Here is a 17238-nt window from a genome sequence, read left to right as displayed (position 1 = left end):
AAAATATTATTTTCTCCTAAATTTAAATTAACTAATATTGGCCCGTAAAACCGATGACCTATTCCAAGGCGGACAAGTTTGACTGACTTTCGAGGAAGTTGCCTGCCTTCGTCGATTGTTGAATGTGCCCTTTTTTAAATTGAATAATGCAGATGTTTTCTGGGCAACATTGGAATATTAAAAAATTAATGAGGATAATTTGGAAAGAAGAAAAATTGAGTTGAGCATTTTCAATAAAAAGTCATATCTCGCCAAACACGTCTTTCGAGGAAATGTCCAACCAAACGCACCTGACGGTCAAACCAATCAATTACTCCAAGGCCGACAATTTTGACTGACTCCAAAGGAAGTTGCCTACCTTCGTTGACTGCTGAATGTGCCTCCACTAGGTATTGTTGAAGCAGTCTTCTCGAGATTGCTTGGAAATAGACTGGAGGGCATTCCTGTCTTTTAGTCATTTATTATATATAGTGCACCTTCCCGGAAAATAAATAATTGAAGAATTTTAATAGCTTTTTCTTAATTTAAAAAAGGGAGTTTCTGTTTTCTCCTTCTCTTTTTCTTTTGATCAGAGCCTTCTTCCTTGCAAAGCACACATGCACAAGTCATCATGTTCGACCACTTTATAAGTTTGTCTATTACAAATTTGTAATGTAGGCTTCTAAACATCTTGTAAATGAGATAAGATATGATTGTGCGATACTTCCTACAATAATATTTAGCTATAAATATATAATATATTTGAAGCAAAACTACTTAAAAGACTCGATTTCCTAGCAAGGTAGACACATTTCGATTAATAACATACAAATAAAATTAAAGATTACAAACGTTTTTAACGTGTTCGAGAAAAGTGCAAGTGATTTCTTTTCTTTGGTTTGAAAATATTTATACATTTGTTTTAGTGGCTCGAATTGTTAATGTACAATGCAAGAGAGGACAACTATTTTCCAAACCGCAAATTTCTTGCTAGATAGTGCATTTTGATATCCAGATATTGGCTACTTGCTAAACACGAGAGTTGACTCGAGATAGGTTATTGACAAATACTTAAATATATATAAAAAATAAGAATCGTAATTTTTTTAGGTAACCAAATGCCCAAGCATATCTCTAGAGATTGCATCTTTCTCAAACTAATACTTAAATATCTTAAAATTTTCAATTAGACCCTTATTCATACTCAAGAGAATTTAAGATTATTTCTCTATACGAATTCGGTGCTGTATATCACCGTTAATCCTTTTTTTTGTCAAAAGAAATAGCGCATCTAATTCAAATAATTATATTATACTTTGCATGTTATTTAGCTTTAATAAAAGAGTGACAACAAGTTGGAGGACTTGCCATGTCTTGTGGGGGAAAAATGTCGACATCTTCGTGGAAATATCGCCTCTCGTTGGTTTCCAGCTGTTTTTGCCTTTTACGTGACGCAACCGCTAACGTCAAGATCGAATCAGAATGGCTGAAAAAAAAAATTTAAAATTAGAGAACCACTTAATCTTGACCTGCATCCGAGCTCAAATTAATTAAGGAAAAATAATATAAATAATCTTTGAAATTTGGCTCAATACATAATGCGATTTTTGAACTTTGATTTAATGTGTAATGCAGAATCTCTGAATTTTTTGTATATTCTCAATTTAACCTTTAAATTATATGAAAATATTCAAACTTGTCCCTGAAAAACCGATTCCCCACTAAATGCATTTACTAATAACCTACATCGCTTATTTATAAAATTTAAATGTATTTTCTTATATACACGATCAATTTAATTTTTTAGATTGGAGTTTTCTAACATGATACGAAAGCCGAATTTTGTCTGAGTTTAAATTGGGATGCGCCTTCTGACTAAAAAAATAATAAATAATAAATACTTTTAATAAAATTGATCCTGGTTAAGACTTTTCTTCCTCCTGGTCAAGACTTTTAAGAAAAGTCATAAAGAGGAGGAAGAAAAGTCTTAACCAGGATAAATTTTAATCGTGAGGAAGTCTCAGCGACATCCTGAGATGTCGCTCTCGATTTTAATCGTGAGGAAATCTCGATTAAATGGTGGGGTCATAAAAGTTTGGCATGCTGCATAAACCAGGAGCCAGAGACCAGGAGCCCGGGCTCCTGGTTTATGCAGCATGCCAAATGGTAGGAGTACCGGTGCCTTCGCAGAGGCAAATCTACTCGGAGAAGATGGGGGGCTTTTGGGCGCGGATTCCTTCCCACCGGGGGAAGATGTAGCAGTGAAGCGACTGAAGGTTCGCCGAGTTCATCACAAGCATGTCGTGTCTTTGGTTGGATAACAAACACCTTGGAGTTCCACTTTACATGGTGGCGAGTTTGGATTTTCAGCACCGATATTACTGGGAGCTTATATGATCCACCACCCGTCCAGCCCCCCTCCCCCCTCTTTCTTTGGCTGCCTTTGCCAACCGCTCTGTCAAAAAAGCCTTTGACCTTCTAACTGCAATCTTTTTGGGGAGTTTTTAAGAAAATACGATGTGGCACTTAGCCTAAGACAGGTTAGCATTTTCGGTGTACTGATATGTTCTTTTTCTTTGTAAATTTTGCCTTCTGCTAAGTTTTCGAAGTTTCAGAAATGCCTCACTTCGTGTTACAGTCGCCGGCGAAAGGTTGTTTCGCCGGCGAGCTAGATCTGGTGCTAAGTTCGACCGAACCCCACCAGCGACAGAGGATGAGACAACACCAACGTTGATGACAGCGGCAAGCGGCAGTGGGTGGCAGATGTGGAGCTAGCGATTAAAGGTGACGGGGTAGTGGCTGGGTGTTGGTATTTTGTGGCGAGAGAGGATTTTTTTTAAAATTTTTTTTATCTATCTTGCTCTGACTCTTTTTCCTCATTGTGAAACTTAGAATTTCTTTGATTTGTCTAGGTAGATATCCTATGTCGTCCACGAATTAAAGTGGCCATTGAATATGGTGCCCCCTTAGTTATCATCTACTCAGAGAAACTAAATTAAAGACGCCGATTTACCTCTAACTGGGAAGGATCTAGATCTCAATCCATAACGGAAAAGATCTAAATTTCAAACCATATTGCTTACGTCCACTGATTTTGTAAATAAGACTATGTAGACCGTATATAGAGGCCTGCCAATATGGAAGATCTAGACTTCATGAGGATTGCGATCTAGACCTGTCTCGCCGGCCAAGGTAGCAAAACTTCTTTTTAAGTGTGCTTTTTTCAATTACCTTTTAAATTAAAACCACTTTTCAATGCCCTTTTAAATTACAATTTACCAAACACAAAACCCATTTCGAAAGACCCCCTTACTCTAAAGTTCTGTACATCTTCTTAAAAAACTTTCTCCCAAAACCAATCAAAGGCCGTCTTTATTGTCTTATTTTGATATCCAAATTAGTATTTGGGGTTATGAGAAAAAAGAAAGGGAAAATTAGTTGGAGAACTTGGCGCTTTGTCCTTTTAATGGAAAGGATTCTGATGGAAAATGGTCGTTGCAGGAGAGGGACGACCGACCTAGATTGGCCAGCTAGGCTGAAAATTACTTTGGGGTCTGCCAAAGGACTAGCATATCTTCATGAGGATTGTAAGTTTCAGATAAACTTTTGTCTTTCATCTTTATTGAATCAATAATTGATTAAAACTGTGAATCCTAGAGCTTTCCTCTTGTATACATGAGAAACATTCGTTGTGCAGGTCATCCTAAGATCATACATCGCGATATCAAGGGAGCTAACTTACTTGTGGACTTCGAATTTGAGGCAAACGTAAAAACAAACTTATTTGATAAACTTAAGAGTCCGCGTTGATATTTCCGACCTCAATTGGTTAACTCTTAGTGCAAGTATCGCGTTCACGCATTTGAAAGTATAATAACCATGTCATTGTTTTCACAAATCTTCATGTTTCGACTTAAAATATTGACTTATTGCAGATTCGAGGTTTGTACCGCCAATTATATGCGCCATCTTTGGGAGCTCAAAGCACATAGCAATCGGGACCGTGGCTGCAGCTTCAATGCTTCTAGCTGCGACCATTCAAGAGAAAGTGTCTGCGGACACTGACCCCAAATTGTATCTCCACTTGATCTTCACAGCCACTCTCTTCACCGGAATCTTCCAGTCAGTCTTAGGGTTCCTAAGGTATATATAGGAGTGATCGCACAAATTTTCTCCTTTAATCCATTAATCACCAAAGAAACTAAACTCTCTCCTTTCTTCAGCAAATTTATGATCAGACTGGGGATTCAATCGTCGGTATCATGAGTGGGACTGCCATCATGATATGGCAGCAACAGTTGAAGGGCATCTTTGGACTGATTCACTTCACCACCAAAACGGACATGATATCTTTCTTGCATGCCGTGTTCAAGAACTGAGACGAGGTGCGCGACAATTCAATGATTAAATTATCTCCCTTCATTTGCTTTTCTTGGGTTTTAAGAATTTTTACGAGGGACGATGCGACAAAAAGTTATGTGGTCGAGAACTTAGATGAAGAGAACGGGAACAAAGAGACACAGAAATGAAATGCAAGAGATTCACTAAAATAGTTCCATTAGCACCTGAGGTATTATAAGATGAGATCATGCGTAATATAGTTATGGACCGAAGAAAGAAAGATATCGAATGATAAAGGGTGACTAGAACGAACCCTCTTCAGATGATACATGTTTCAACATCGGTCTCTTGTTGTTGTCAATATAGAAAGTCTAAGGGAAGACCAAAAGGAAAATGTCTCTAAAATAAGACAGAAGTCTTGGCTTGTGCTTTGAAATTGAAAGTTGGAATATACACTCCTGTCATGTTAATTGGAAGCGTAAAAGAAATTATGGGTTTGTTTTCTTTTCTCTTTTCTTGGAATATGCTGATTTGAAAATATTGTATGATTTCTTGATGGAGGAACCTTGGCTTGTTCACACTTGCTTTAGCTATTCAAGAAAAGGGTTGGGTCATCTTGTGTGAAGTAAACAGGGAAGTTTGTCATCTTGTGTGAAGTCAAGAAGGAAGTTTCCTATGGTTTATGAATTATTGAGGGAGGAATCTTGGCTTGTTCACGCTTGCTTTAGTTATTCAAGAAGACGGTTGGGTCATCTTGTGTGAAGTAAAGAAGGAAGTTTGCTAGGGTTTATGATTTCTTGAGGGAGGAATCTTGGCTTGTTCACACTTGCTTTAGCTATTTAAGAAGAGAGATGGGTCATCTTGGGGAAAATTACCAAAAAAGTCATAAATCTATTGCAATTGTGCTAATTCAGTCTTAAACCTTTTTTTTTTTTGCCAATTCAATCCTAAACCTTTTGCAATTGTGTCAATTCAGTCTATCCGGCCATTTTTTGCCGGTCGGAGCTAACATGGACGCTGGCTGGTGCTAGCCGTCCGGTTGATGCTGACGTGGTAATTTTTAAATATTTTTTTCGAATTTTATTTTATTTTATTTTATTACTTTTTTTCTCTTTCTTATTTTTTTTTCCTATCTTCTTCCCTCGGCAACCGGCTAGAGGCTGAACCTGGTGAGGGCCAGCCTTGCCGTGGCCGGGCGAGGTCTTGCCCACCAATGGCAAGGGTGGATCTGGCGAGACCTCGCCATCGGTGGGCGAGGTCGAGCTCACCCGCCAACGGCAAGGGTGGATCTGGCGAGACCTCACCGTCGCTGGGTGAGGTCGAGCTCGCCCGGTCACGGCGAGGGCGCCATGGCTCGCCCTCGCCGGTCGCCGGACCAGACTGGCGATTGGGGAAGAATATAGGAAAAAAAATAAGAGAATGTAAAAAAACATAAAAAAATTTTGAAAAAAATAAAAAATAATATTTAAAAATTGCCACGTCAGTGTTGGCCGGCCAAAAGTAATCGGATGGATTGAATTGGCACAATTGCAAAAGGTTTAGGACTGAATTGGCGAAAAAAAAAGGTTTAGGACTGAATTGGCACAATTGCAATAGGTTTATAACTTTTTTGGTAATTTTCCCGGTCATCTTGTGTGAAGTAAAGAAGGAAGTTTGCTAGGGTATCATGATTTGTTTAATGAGAGTAGCCATCGAGAAAGATTTGTTTTTGTGAATGTGAGAAAATATGGGGGTGAAGAGTTAATCTTGGAAGGAAAAAATTTAGGTGTAATCAAATTTAAGCTCTGTTATTAGACGTCAAAGACTCTTGCGGCCTCCTCCCAAGTACAAATTACGTGAAAGAAACAAAAAGACTACTAAAGAATGAGAAGTTAAGGTCAAAAAATATACATGATAGCCAATTAAAAATTCGAAAAATTGAATCAATGAATATCATGGATGGAAAGATTTGCACCGAGTTTTGATGGAATTTGAAAGTGTTGCATATAGTAATTAACGTCAATTGGACCGAGTTGGAAAGGAAGCAAGGGAATAAGCGAGCAGTACTAGCAAGCTCCGGTGCCATTTGCCATGTGATAGGCGTAGAGGGCCTAGTGGGGTTCACACATGAAATCACAATAAGCAGAATGAAGTAGAAAGGCTATATGAAGGATGAGCAGCCGAATTTAGTGGACTCGATGCTAAATCGCCGGCCGGTGAGAGGTGTTAGGTTGTTTGAATTAGTTGGAGGATGAGAGATGTCTGTAGGCAATATGCAAGCTCAGAGCTCTCTGATGGCAAAATCACTCCCAAAATTGCCTAAAGGGATAAACCGAGGGATTATTTATGAGGATTAATACCACGAAAAATCTCAAACTTGTACACCTGTGACAAATTTACTCCAAACTAATTTTTTGACTACCAAAAACCCCAAACTAATACAACTGTGACAAATTTACCCTCCGTTAGTTTTCATTAAATTTTACTGTCAAATTACTGAGTGAGATGACACGTAATAGTTGACGGGTGTACCAGTTTGGGGTTTTACCTATCGTTTGTCACAGATGTATCAATTTGTGGTTTTTCATGGTATTAATTTAATTTAACGGAATTTAACGAAGGGTAAATTTATCATAAATATACCAGTTTGGGGTTTTTGATTATCAAAAAATTAGTTTTTGGTAAAATTGTCATAGGTGTATCAGTTTGGGGTTTTTTGTGATAAAAAAATTAGTTTTGGGTAAAATTGTCACAGGTGTACCAGTTTGAGGTTTTTTGTGGTCAAAAAGTTAGTTTTGAGTAAATTTATCACGGGTGTACTAGTTTCTATTTACAATGAGAAAGTTGGTCTTGCTACGTGGGAATCCATGTTTGGTTGATGTGTCCGGAGGACGTTAGTCAATGAGAGGGTTGCAACTTGCAACATTTCATGATGACATAAACTCAATATGGGTTATCGTGTTATAAGGATGCCAATAGACATGTAATGGGTAATTAGCGATAAGAAAAGAAGGAACAAAAAAAGGAGTGGTTCAACTTGCATTAATCTCCGACCAAAAAAAAAAGTTGGATTAATCGATTTAAGGATGGGTAGATTCCAAACTAAAAACTTGGAACTTAATCTTCGATTAGGTATGAAGCAAGTTGGAGGCTTGCCATATTTCAAAGGGCAAATGTGCACATCTTTGTGGACGTATTGTTTCCAGCTGTTTTTTTTGTCTTTTACTTGGAGTAGAAAATGTTCACGTACGAAATTCATAAGTTATTAGTATTGGCAGATATTTACTTAATTTTATGATGTGAAAACGGTGAAGGCAACGGTCAAAGCACGCCAATGCCGTCTCTCTCTCTCTCTATATATACCCCCCCCCACCCCCTCTCTCTCTGTCTATGTGTTTCTGCTATTCATTCGATCATTTCCTCGATGTCAACCCCACTTCCGGGCTCCTTGCTGCCACCGCCGGCAGCCACCACCACCACCCCGGCATCTCCTCTACCGCCCTGTCTGGCCACATCTCCTCCGTCTCGATCGACTGGGCTTGAGGTTGGGATTGCCAGTATTGGCGTGGTGCTGGTGCTGGTGCTGTTGGTGATGATGTTTCTGTTCATGTATCTCAAGAAAAAGAGAAGGGCGCTTTCCTCTACATCCCCTAGCAGTCTTCCCCATTTCGGCATGCGCGTTTTCGCTCTTCACGAAGTACAGGAGTTCACAGGTGGCTTCTCAGAGGCAAATCTACTCGGAGCAGGTGGTTTTGGGCACGTGTACCGCGGAGTCCTTCCCACCAGGGAAGAGGTAGCAGTGAAGCGACTGAAGGTGGGGAGCAGACAGGGAGAGCACGAGTTTCGGACTGAGGTTGAAGTAATAGGCCGAGTTCATCACAAGCATGTCGTGTCTTTGGTTGGATACTGCACAACCTGGTCCGAGTGCATGGTCGTGTACAAGTTGGCGCCTAACAACAGCTTGTGGTATTACTTACATGGTGAGTTTGGATTTTCATTACTAATTTAGGCTGCGAGCTTATATGTTGCCCCCTCTTTCTTTAGTCTTATTTCGGTATCCAATTTAAAAAGAAAGGGAAAGCTAATAAGAGAACTCGGGGCTTTGTCCTTTTAACGGAAAGGATTCTGATGGAGAGTGATCATTGCAGGTATGGGACGACCGACCCTAGATTGGCCAACTAGACTGAAAATTGCTTTGGGGTCTGCCAAAGGACTAGCATATCTTCACGAGGATTGTAAGTTTCAGACGTACCTTTACCTTTCATCTTTATTGAATCAATAGTTGATTAAAACTATGAATCCTAGAGCCTTGCTCTTTGTGTACATGAGAAACATTCCTTGTGCAGGTCATCCTAATATCATACATCGCGATATCAAGGCAGATAACATACTTTTGGACGTTGATTTTGAGCCAATGGTAAAAAAACTTAATTGATAAATTTAAGAGTCCGTATTGATATTTCCAGCTTCAATTGGTTAACTCTCAGATCTAGTAGATTGCACCCCCTCTGAATTCCCTCTGAATTCTGAATGGTCTTCCTCTCTCAGATTGGGGATTTTGGACTCGCAAAATGGACTTCTGAATCAAGGAGTCATGAGTATACCAGAGTGTTGGGCACGAGAGGGTAAGATTTGCTCCGTTTGTCGTTTTATTCAGAGGACTGGGATGTGAGCCGGTTATTAATCTGGCTCAGATGTTTCCAAATGTTTGTGAAATGAGCCATTGCTCGCTAGTCCATCTTGTGCTTCATTTGTTAAAGCACAATTATAGCTTGACCAGTTCAAATATGTTTAGCTAGGGATAAGTGCACCGAAAGCCCTAAAGAAAGTACAATTAAATCTTAAAATTTTCAAAAAGTGCAACTGAGTTCTAAAACTTGTCAAGTTGATGTAATTAAGTCATAAAACCTATTAGCATTTTTTTGTTTGTCAAGTTGGACGGAGTTCATGAAAGGATTTTGATTGTATCAAGTGGACAAGTTTTAGGACTTTATTGCACACTTTGAAAATTTTAGAATTCAATTGTACTTTTGAAACAAGTTTTATGACTCCAGTACGGTTATTCCATATGATTATTTTCAAATATGTTATTCCTTAGAGGTATATTGATAGTTTTAGAACTCAATTGCACTTTTGTGACAAGTTTTGGGACTTTTACTACACTTATTTCCGTATGTCTATTCTCAAATATGTTGAAGCATAGTTTTTGTTCTTCCTTGGAGGTATGTTGACCCAGATTACAGATTGAGTGGGAAACTAACAAAAAAATCAGACGTTTACTCTTTTGGTGTCGTGCTCCTGGAGTTGATCACTGGTCGCAGACCTGGGGATTATAGTGATGATGATGATCTGGTCGTTCTGGTAAGTCATGCAATTCTCAAGTTCACAATTATAGCCCAAGCTACCCGTCATTTTTTTCTTGGGTCCTGGAGTGGATCTAATTTATCGGTGGTTTTTGTTATGCAAATGCAATATTGAAACAGAATCAATGTTAATGGTCATTACAGATGAGGCCTCGGCTCACACGAGCTCTGAGAGGACGAAACTTCCGCTCATTTGTTGATCGTAAGCTGCAGAACAATTATGACGACAGTGAGATGGCTCGCATGGTGGAATGCGCTGCCGCTTGCGTGCGTCGTTCGGCGGGGCGTCGACCGAGAATGAGTAGGGTAATATTTTTAGTACCTGGAGCTTAATCTTTCTTTCATAGATGCCCCTCGCTACATTCATGACTAATGACGGTTCCTTTTGTTCAGTGACTCATGTCTAGTTCATTTAAGATCTGTTAGGCTATGTGGAAATAGGAATTCCGACGATGAGCTTTTGAAAAATTGAGCAGATTGTTCGAGCCCTCGAAGGAGATCTACCTCTTTTCTGAATTTGATGATGGGACCCCCTGACGTTGACGTGGAAGCCGGACCACGGCACCAGCCTTAACCTCGAAAAGTTCAGGGATTTTTATCATAGTAATGCACAATTTGGAGATTTTTGTGGTATTAACTTAAAGGCTTGTAAATCACATTCAAATTAAGTATCTCGAAATATTCTCTCTTTCATTGACGGGGAATAGAACCTCCCTAAATGTTGTATGAACAATATAATGTCTTTTATCTCGCAATTACTTTACAATCTTATCGTGTACTTCAACGTGCCTCTTATTTGTAGCCCATTTTTTGTTGAACGGTGAATGATATGAGATTTGGGTCGGAGGGTGGCAAATTCATTAGAATCTTGAGGCAAAGTGCCGGTGCCGGTGAAGACGAGCCATAAGATTTTTGCAAACACTATAATTGATAAAACAATATCGATGCATCCTCTCTTTTGTGGGAAAATATTCAATGGTTGCAAAGCATTACGTTAATCGTTGATGCGGCGTGCATTTTTTATCTATACCCAATAATAGAACGACACGTTCCGACTCCGAGTTGGAATAAAAAAATAAAAATCCAATTTTTTTTCCTCCTCCCCAACTCACACTTCTCTGTAGATCTGGTTGTCGGCCATGGTCGAGGCCAAATTTGGGCTAGTGTTGGCCATGGTCGAGGCCAACTTTGGGCTAGTGACGACGGAGCCGACTGCAAGCAATGACGGAGGGGTAGCTTGGGTCGACCTCAAGAATGACGGAGCCAACCTCGAGCTTTGCCGGAAGGGGCGGAGATCAGGGCCAGACGGGGGTGCTCCTACGTGATGGAGGAAAAAGAGAAAAATCAAGTTCTTATCTTTTATCGCTGACGTGGTGGGGCTTTGCAACCACTAAAATATTTTCTCTTTCTTTGCCCAAACGAGATAAAAAGAAGAGAACCGGTCAACGTCGGAAAATGAGGAAAGCGAAAGTTCGCACATGGAGTAAAAAGCATATCGTGAGAGAGATTGATCCATAACATGTACGGTGGCTCTGATTTTCCATGCATCATTCACCGCGACACGATGCACCAAACGCACGAAATGGCAAGAGCTCTCATCCTCGTCCAAAAATGTAATATACCCTTAAAAATCATTTAAGGAATGGCTTCGTATCCGTTAGTACAATGTTAATAGAACGGTCAAAAAGCTAACTTTAAGCCCGTTTAAGGTATTGAATTGTTAGTGTCATTTGATGAAATATATCAAAATTAATTTTTCCTTTTGTTTTTGGCTTTTTTCCGGGGTTCGTTGCTAAAATGCTGAAACATTCCGCTCGATTGAGCTAATCTAGAATCTCCTTTTATTATTATTATTATTAATTTTTTGATTTTGAATATTTGTTCCCTGTTTTCTTTTCGCATTTCTTATCCTATTTATATTCTTTTTTTCTAACTTTAAATTTATGTATATTTTGCCAACATAGGTAATACTCTCTTTATTATTATTATTATTATTATTATTTGGATACGGCGACATGCAAAAATAATGCAGATGTTTCCTGGTTACAACATAAAAGAGCCCTTTTTTCTATAATTGTGAAAAAATTATTTTCCCTTAAATTTAAATAATTAATATCGGCCAGCCGATTCAACAATGAACTGTTGCAAGGTGGTGAAGTTTGACTTCAAAAGAAGTTATCAGCCTTCATTGATTGCTGAATGTGCATGCAATGGGAATAGATGAAGCAATCTTCTCAAGAAGCTTCTAAATAGACTAGAGGGCATTCTTGTCTTTGAATTCATTTATTAGAGTGGAACTGCCGGGAAAATAAATAATTGAAGAATTAATAGCGTTTTTTTTTTCTTTGGAGCAAAAAAGGGTCCCTCTCTTTTTCTTTTGAGCAAAGCACGTATGAAAATGTCCCGTTGGACTAGTTTATAAAAAGGAAAGAAATAGCTTAATTGTAACTTTTGTCAATTACAAATTTGTAATATAGGCTTCTAAACATCCTGTAATTGAGATAAGATATGATTGTATAACCTTTTTTTCTAGGATAATGTCAATTTTAAATTTATTATATGTTTGAAGCTTAGCTATCGAAAAGACTCCTTTTCGTAGCAATGTAGACACATTTTGATATATAAGATGCTAATAGAACTAGGATTACAACCATCTTTAACATATATAGTAAATAGTGTTGATTGGACCGAGTCAGATAGGGAGTGAGAGGATAAGCGAGCAATCCTCACAAGATCGGGTGCCACGTGCCAAGTGACAGGTGTAGAGGATCACTAGGCTATGTTTGGTTGAGATTTGGGGAAATGATTGAAATGCAAAGTCATTTCCCAGAGATGTTTAGTTCAAGGTGTATTTGTTTTGACTTTTTGTGTGATTTTTTGCAAAAGTAACTTTAAATTTTTTTAAAAAATAGGTAAAACAAAGAGTGCTATTGTTCATTGTCTCCAAGGGCTTGGGCAAGGGCTCGTGGGGCCACCGTGAGCCCTAGAGAGGGATTAGAGGTCGCGCAACCCAGGCGCAGCAACGCCAGGGTCACCTTGACACTCGACCATCAACTCTTGACCACTGACAACGCTCGACCATCATTGACGCTCAACCTCCGGATCTCGTCTAACAGTTGCAAAGTGAAGGCAACATTGGAGAAGATGAACCAGGCGAAGACCCAAGCGCGGAAATCCAAAACTTCAACGATCGGAGAAGATGAACGGTCGCATGCAAGGGCAAGACTAGAATATGAAAATACTAGTTGGGGCAATTTTGGAAGAAAAAAAACTCATTAACCTTAGAAGTTGCCTTCCGAAAATGTTGAAAGTCCAAAGCAGGTGGGGACTTATCTTAGGCTTTTAGCTTTGTCAAATGTTGGTATTTTCCCAAAGTGGTTCAAAAAAATTAACCAAACGTCCTAACTTTTTTCTCAAGGGACTTTAGAGGGCCAAAAAGTCTATTGGAAAAGCTTAACCAAGCGCACTCCTTAGTGGGCATGTAATTTCTCATACCGAGGGAAGGTTATTAGTGTTGCATGTGAGCAATAAGAATAAGCGGAACAAAGTAGAGGCTATGATAGGATGAGCAGCCGTCTCTAGCCTACTCGATGCCAAATCGCAGGTGAGTGACGTTCAGCTCTTGGAAGCAGTTGGAGGACGAGACATTTTTATAGGCAATATGCAAGCTTTGAGCTCTCAATCAAAAAATTGCTTTGGGAGACAGAAATCTTGCTATGTGGGAATCCATGGTTGACATGCCGTGGGGACATCGGTCGATAATAGATTGCAACATATCATGATGACATGGACTCAATATAAGTTATCGTGTTGTGCGGATGCTAATTGACACAAAACCTGCTAGAAAAAGGGTTAGGAGATTGGTCAAACCTTCTTTAACAAGCCTCGTTCCGGTACGATCAAGTTAAAACTCTCCGGAACATCCTAATTAAACATGTCTTGGATTAGTTACTACCTGGCTATAGGCAGTTATATGGGCCACCCTTTTTGTCCTTCTTGTAGCCCATAGTATCGCAAAAACCGCCTTAATTTGGGCCTTAAATCGCAAAGCGTAAAATTGGGCTCGAGCACATCTTCTGGCCCATTTTGCTTAATTCATGTCGTTAATGAACCCAAGGTGGTCCGAATTGTTCTTTTTAGCCCGGTAGCCCATGTGACTTGATTACCCAAATTTGTCTACGTGACTGGCGAGAACAGATCAGGGCTTTGGCTCGTGGAAATGGAGTCATATCATTGGAAGACAACACAAGTATGTTTGGATTTCCTAAAGAAATTGATAGACTTGTGAAATGGGTGAATCGGGTAGAAAATGATCTGACCTAAATTAACCCATTTTGACATAAATCCATGCAATCAAACATCGCAACCAATACACGACCCAACTTATGCTCGACCCCGACCCATACGTATTTAACCCAATTTAGGGAAATTCATACCCAAATTAAGGTGAGAGTGTGGAGTAAGCGAGCGCAAGATTGAGTGAGGGCGAAAAATAGTGAAGAGAGAGTCATGGAGATAAGTTGGTCTAAGTAAATTGTGAACCCATTTAATACCTATATTATTTTAAGCCTTACCATTTTAAACCTATTTATGACTCATTTACTTAATATAAAAAACTCATATAATAGCCAAACCCATCAAATATGAATTAAGAAATGGGTTTGTGACTCATTTTCACAGATCTAGCAATTAGGTAGCTACTTTTATTTTAGGATTTGAAATAGTAGGATTTGAGCTCAAAGAGCAATAGAGGTAACTACTTCTTAATATGCGAAATAGTAGCTTACTTCTGAGTTACTGATTAGTGGGCTTTGAGTACACGTTCATAAGATTACGAATTCAAAAGGTCTAAATCATAAGGCGAAGATGAGGACCACATGTGCATGGGATTTCGGCAAACACTATAAAAGCAATATGATACATTCTCTCTTGCACAGACGATGTAGAAAGGAGAGAATTGGTTCGACGTCGGGAAATAAGAAACGTAAAAGCTCGTGCAATGAATTAAAAGCCTAATAGCCGACGCTAATCAATAACTCGTGCAACAGTATCTATGCACATGCGATCGGCTCTGTTTCTCCACGTGTCGCTGCAAAGCACGATGCGCCGAGCACGCAAAAAAGACGAACCACCTTGGCCAGAAAAACCCTTAATCTTAAAAAGCGACTTTGAAAAGCATTTAGGGGGGTGGCTTTGCATCCGTTAGTTCATGTTCATAGAGCGGTCAAAAGCGAACTTTAAGATATTAAAATTGTTAATGTCATTTGATTAAATAAATCGAAAATTAATTTTTGCCCTTTTGCTTTTGTCCTTTTCTGGCGCTCTTTGCTAATACGCTGAAACATATAGCTGGATCGAGCTAACCTAGAATCTCCTTTATTATAATTATAATAATAATTATCATTATCATTATCATTATTTCTTTTATTATTCCTTTTTTTTTCTTTTATTATTTCAGTCAAAAGGGCGAATGTCATGCCTCTAATTATGAGAGAGAGAGAGAATACACAATAGCATGGCCATGTGCAATTTCTCGTGGTCCCCACCTACGTCAAAGTCAGACAGCCTGCAGCTTTTTTTACACGTTTGAAATATTTTCTCCCTGTTTTCTTTTTCTCATTTAATAATTTTATAAATTCTCTTTTTAAAAAAATATCAAAATAATGTGTGTTTTTGCCAGCACAGTTGATACTGTATTTATTATTATTATTATTATTATTTCGATACGGCGACATGCTAAATAATGCAGATGTTTCCTGGTTACAACACAAAGAGCCCTCTTTTTTAATTGGTGGAAAAAAAAATCGTTTTCCCCTGAATTTTTTATAAGTAATTAATATTATTGGCCAGCAAATTGACCAATGAACCATTCCAAGGCGGAGAAGTTTGACTTCCAATTGCCGAATGTGCCTTCACTAGGTATAGTTTGAAGCAGTCTTCTCGAGAAGCTTGGGAATTATAGACCGGAGGGCATTCTTGTCTTTTAATCACTCATTATAGTAGAACTGCCCGGAAAATAAATAATTGGGGAATTTGGGCAAATACCACAAAAAACCCCCAAATATATACCTGCTTTGACACAAATGCCCCCAACTTTTTTTTTATCATAAAATATCTCAAAGTTATACCAAGGTATATATCACATATGTATAAGTTTGATTTTTGTTCATGACACAAAAAAAGCTCGGAACATTTGTGTTATATCGAATATAGTTTGAAGTTTTTTGTGATATTAAGCCGAAGGATTTCGATAGCTTTTTCTTTATTTATTTTTTTTGGTCAAAATTTTTTTCTTTATTTAGAAAAAGGGTTTCTTTTTCGCCTTCTGTTTTTCTTTTGATCAAAGCCTTCTTCTTCCTTGCAAAGCACATCTGGAAATGTCATGTTCAACTGCTTTGTAAAAGAGAAGGAAAAAAAAATAGGTTAATGGTAACTCTTGTCAATTATAAATTTACAATATTGGGGGTTCTAAACATCTTGTAATTGGGATAAGATATTATGACAGTATAATATTTTTTTTCTAGGAAAATGCCAATTAAATATCATAATACTTTTGAAGCATGGCTATCTAAAAGACTCTCTTTCATAGCAATAGAGACACATTTTGATACGTAACATAATGATATGATTAAGATTACCATTGTTTTTAACGTGTTCGTGGAAGGTAAAGTGATTTTTTCTTTTTCGGTTTGAAAATGTTGATACATTTCCTTTTGAGTTTGAAGTGTTTTCGAATGGTTAACGTGCCACGCACAAAATAAAACAAATTTCCCGGAAAGCAGTGTATTTTGATAGCCAGACCTAGGATAACGCGCTAGACATGAGAGTTGACTCGAGACGCGCTATTAACTAATGCTTAAATATCTCTAAAAAAACATTGCAGGTAACCAAATACCTGAGCATACCGCCAAAGTTCGCATCATTCTCAAACTGACACTTAAAATATCTTTAAATTTCCAATCAGACCCTTGTTCACACGCAAAGAGAATTAAGTAATTAAGATTATTTCTCCTAACGAATTCGGTGCTGTGAAGCACCGTTAACCCCCTTTTTTTTTTTTTGGTCAAAAGAAATTAACACATATAATTCAAATAGATTATAATATACTTTGCACGTGGTTTGGCTTTTAATAGAATATGAACCAAGTTGGAGCACTTGCCATGTATTTTAGTAGGGGGTGGGGGAAAGTGTCCACATCCTTTTGTGGACAAATTGTCACTCGTTTGTTTCCAGCTGTTTCGCCTTTTACTTGGAGTAACCGCTACCGTCAGAGATCGAATAAGATTGGAGGAAATTCTTTTTTTTTTAAAGATTAGAGAGCCACCTAATCCTGACCTGCTGCATCGGAACCCAAATTAATTAGATTTTAAGGTACTGGCTGATCTCTACTTACTCTGTAGTCTACACGATTTAGGTCCTCGAGGAACTTCTATTTCCTGAATTTGGATTGTAACCGCTCGTTATCAAGGGCGATCGGTTTCAAAACGGACCGGCTCCTTATCAGAAGCCTGGAACCTACTCAATTAGAGGTGATATTAGGGTTGACCAGGGAACCTATGTGTTGTTTTGCAAAAGT

General features: G+C 38.5%; 1 protein-coding gene and 1 long non-coding RNA gene across 8 annotated transcripts; both read left to right on the top strand.

The window, feature by feature from the left end:
- The first annotated feature begins 2205 nt into the window (after positions 1 to 2205).
- Positions 2206 to 7448, top strand: LOC115662635 (uncharacterized). 7 transcript variants are annotated; one of them, XR_008815725.1, is made up of 7 exons: positions 2206 to 2519; positions 2595 to 2763; positions 3481 to 3566; positions 3677 to 3747; positions 3915 to 4122; positions 4218 to 4364; positions 7432 to 7448. It is a non-coding gene; the product is annotated as an uncharacterized LOC115662635 (long non-coding RNA). The 7 variants fall into 7 exon arrangements; XR_008815724.1 differs by lacking the exon at positions 7432 to 7448 and adding an exon at positions 4911 to 4984; XR_008815723.1 differs by lacking the exon at positions 7432 to 7448 and adding an exon at positions 4882 to 4984.
- A 219-nt stretch (positions 7449 to 7667) lies between these two features.
- On the top strand, positions 7668 to 9797 carry LOC115662637 (proline-rich receptor-like protein kinase PERK3). The gene is made up of 5 exons (XM_056307756.1): positions 7668 to 8279; positions 8448 to 8534; positions 8646 to 8716; positions 8848 to 8924; positions 9522 to 9797. The coding sequence occupies exons 1-5, from the start codon at positions 7724 to 7726 to the stop codon at positions 9775 to 9777; spliced, it is 1047 nt and encodes a 348-aa protein (XP_056163731.1). The 5' UTR covers positions 7668 to 7723; the 3' UTR covers positions 9778 to 9797.
- The last annotated feature ends 7441 nt before the right edge of the window (positions 9798 to 17238 follow it).

The sequence above is a fragment of the Syzygium oleosum genome, unplaced genomic scaffold (assembly GCF_021117445.2).
Source record: "Syzygium oleosum isolate NSW1041296 unplaced genomic scaffold, Sole_v2.1 Sole_v2.59, whole genome shotgun sequence".
Classification (NCBI taxonomy): Eukaryota; Viridiplantae; Streptophyta; class Magnoliopsida; order Myrtales; family Myrtaceae; genus Syzygium; species Syzygium oleosum.
Note: the sequence above shows the minus strand (reverse complement) of the source record. Positions and strands in the feature narration are given on the sequence as shown.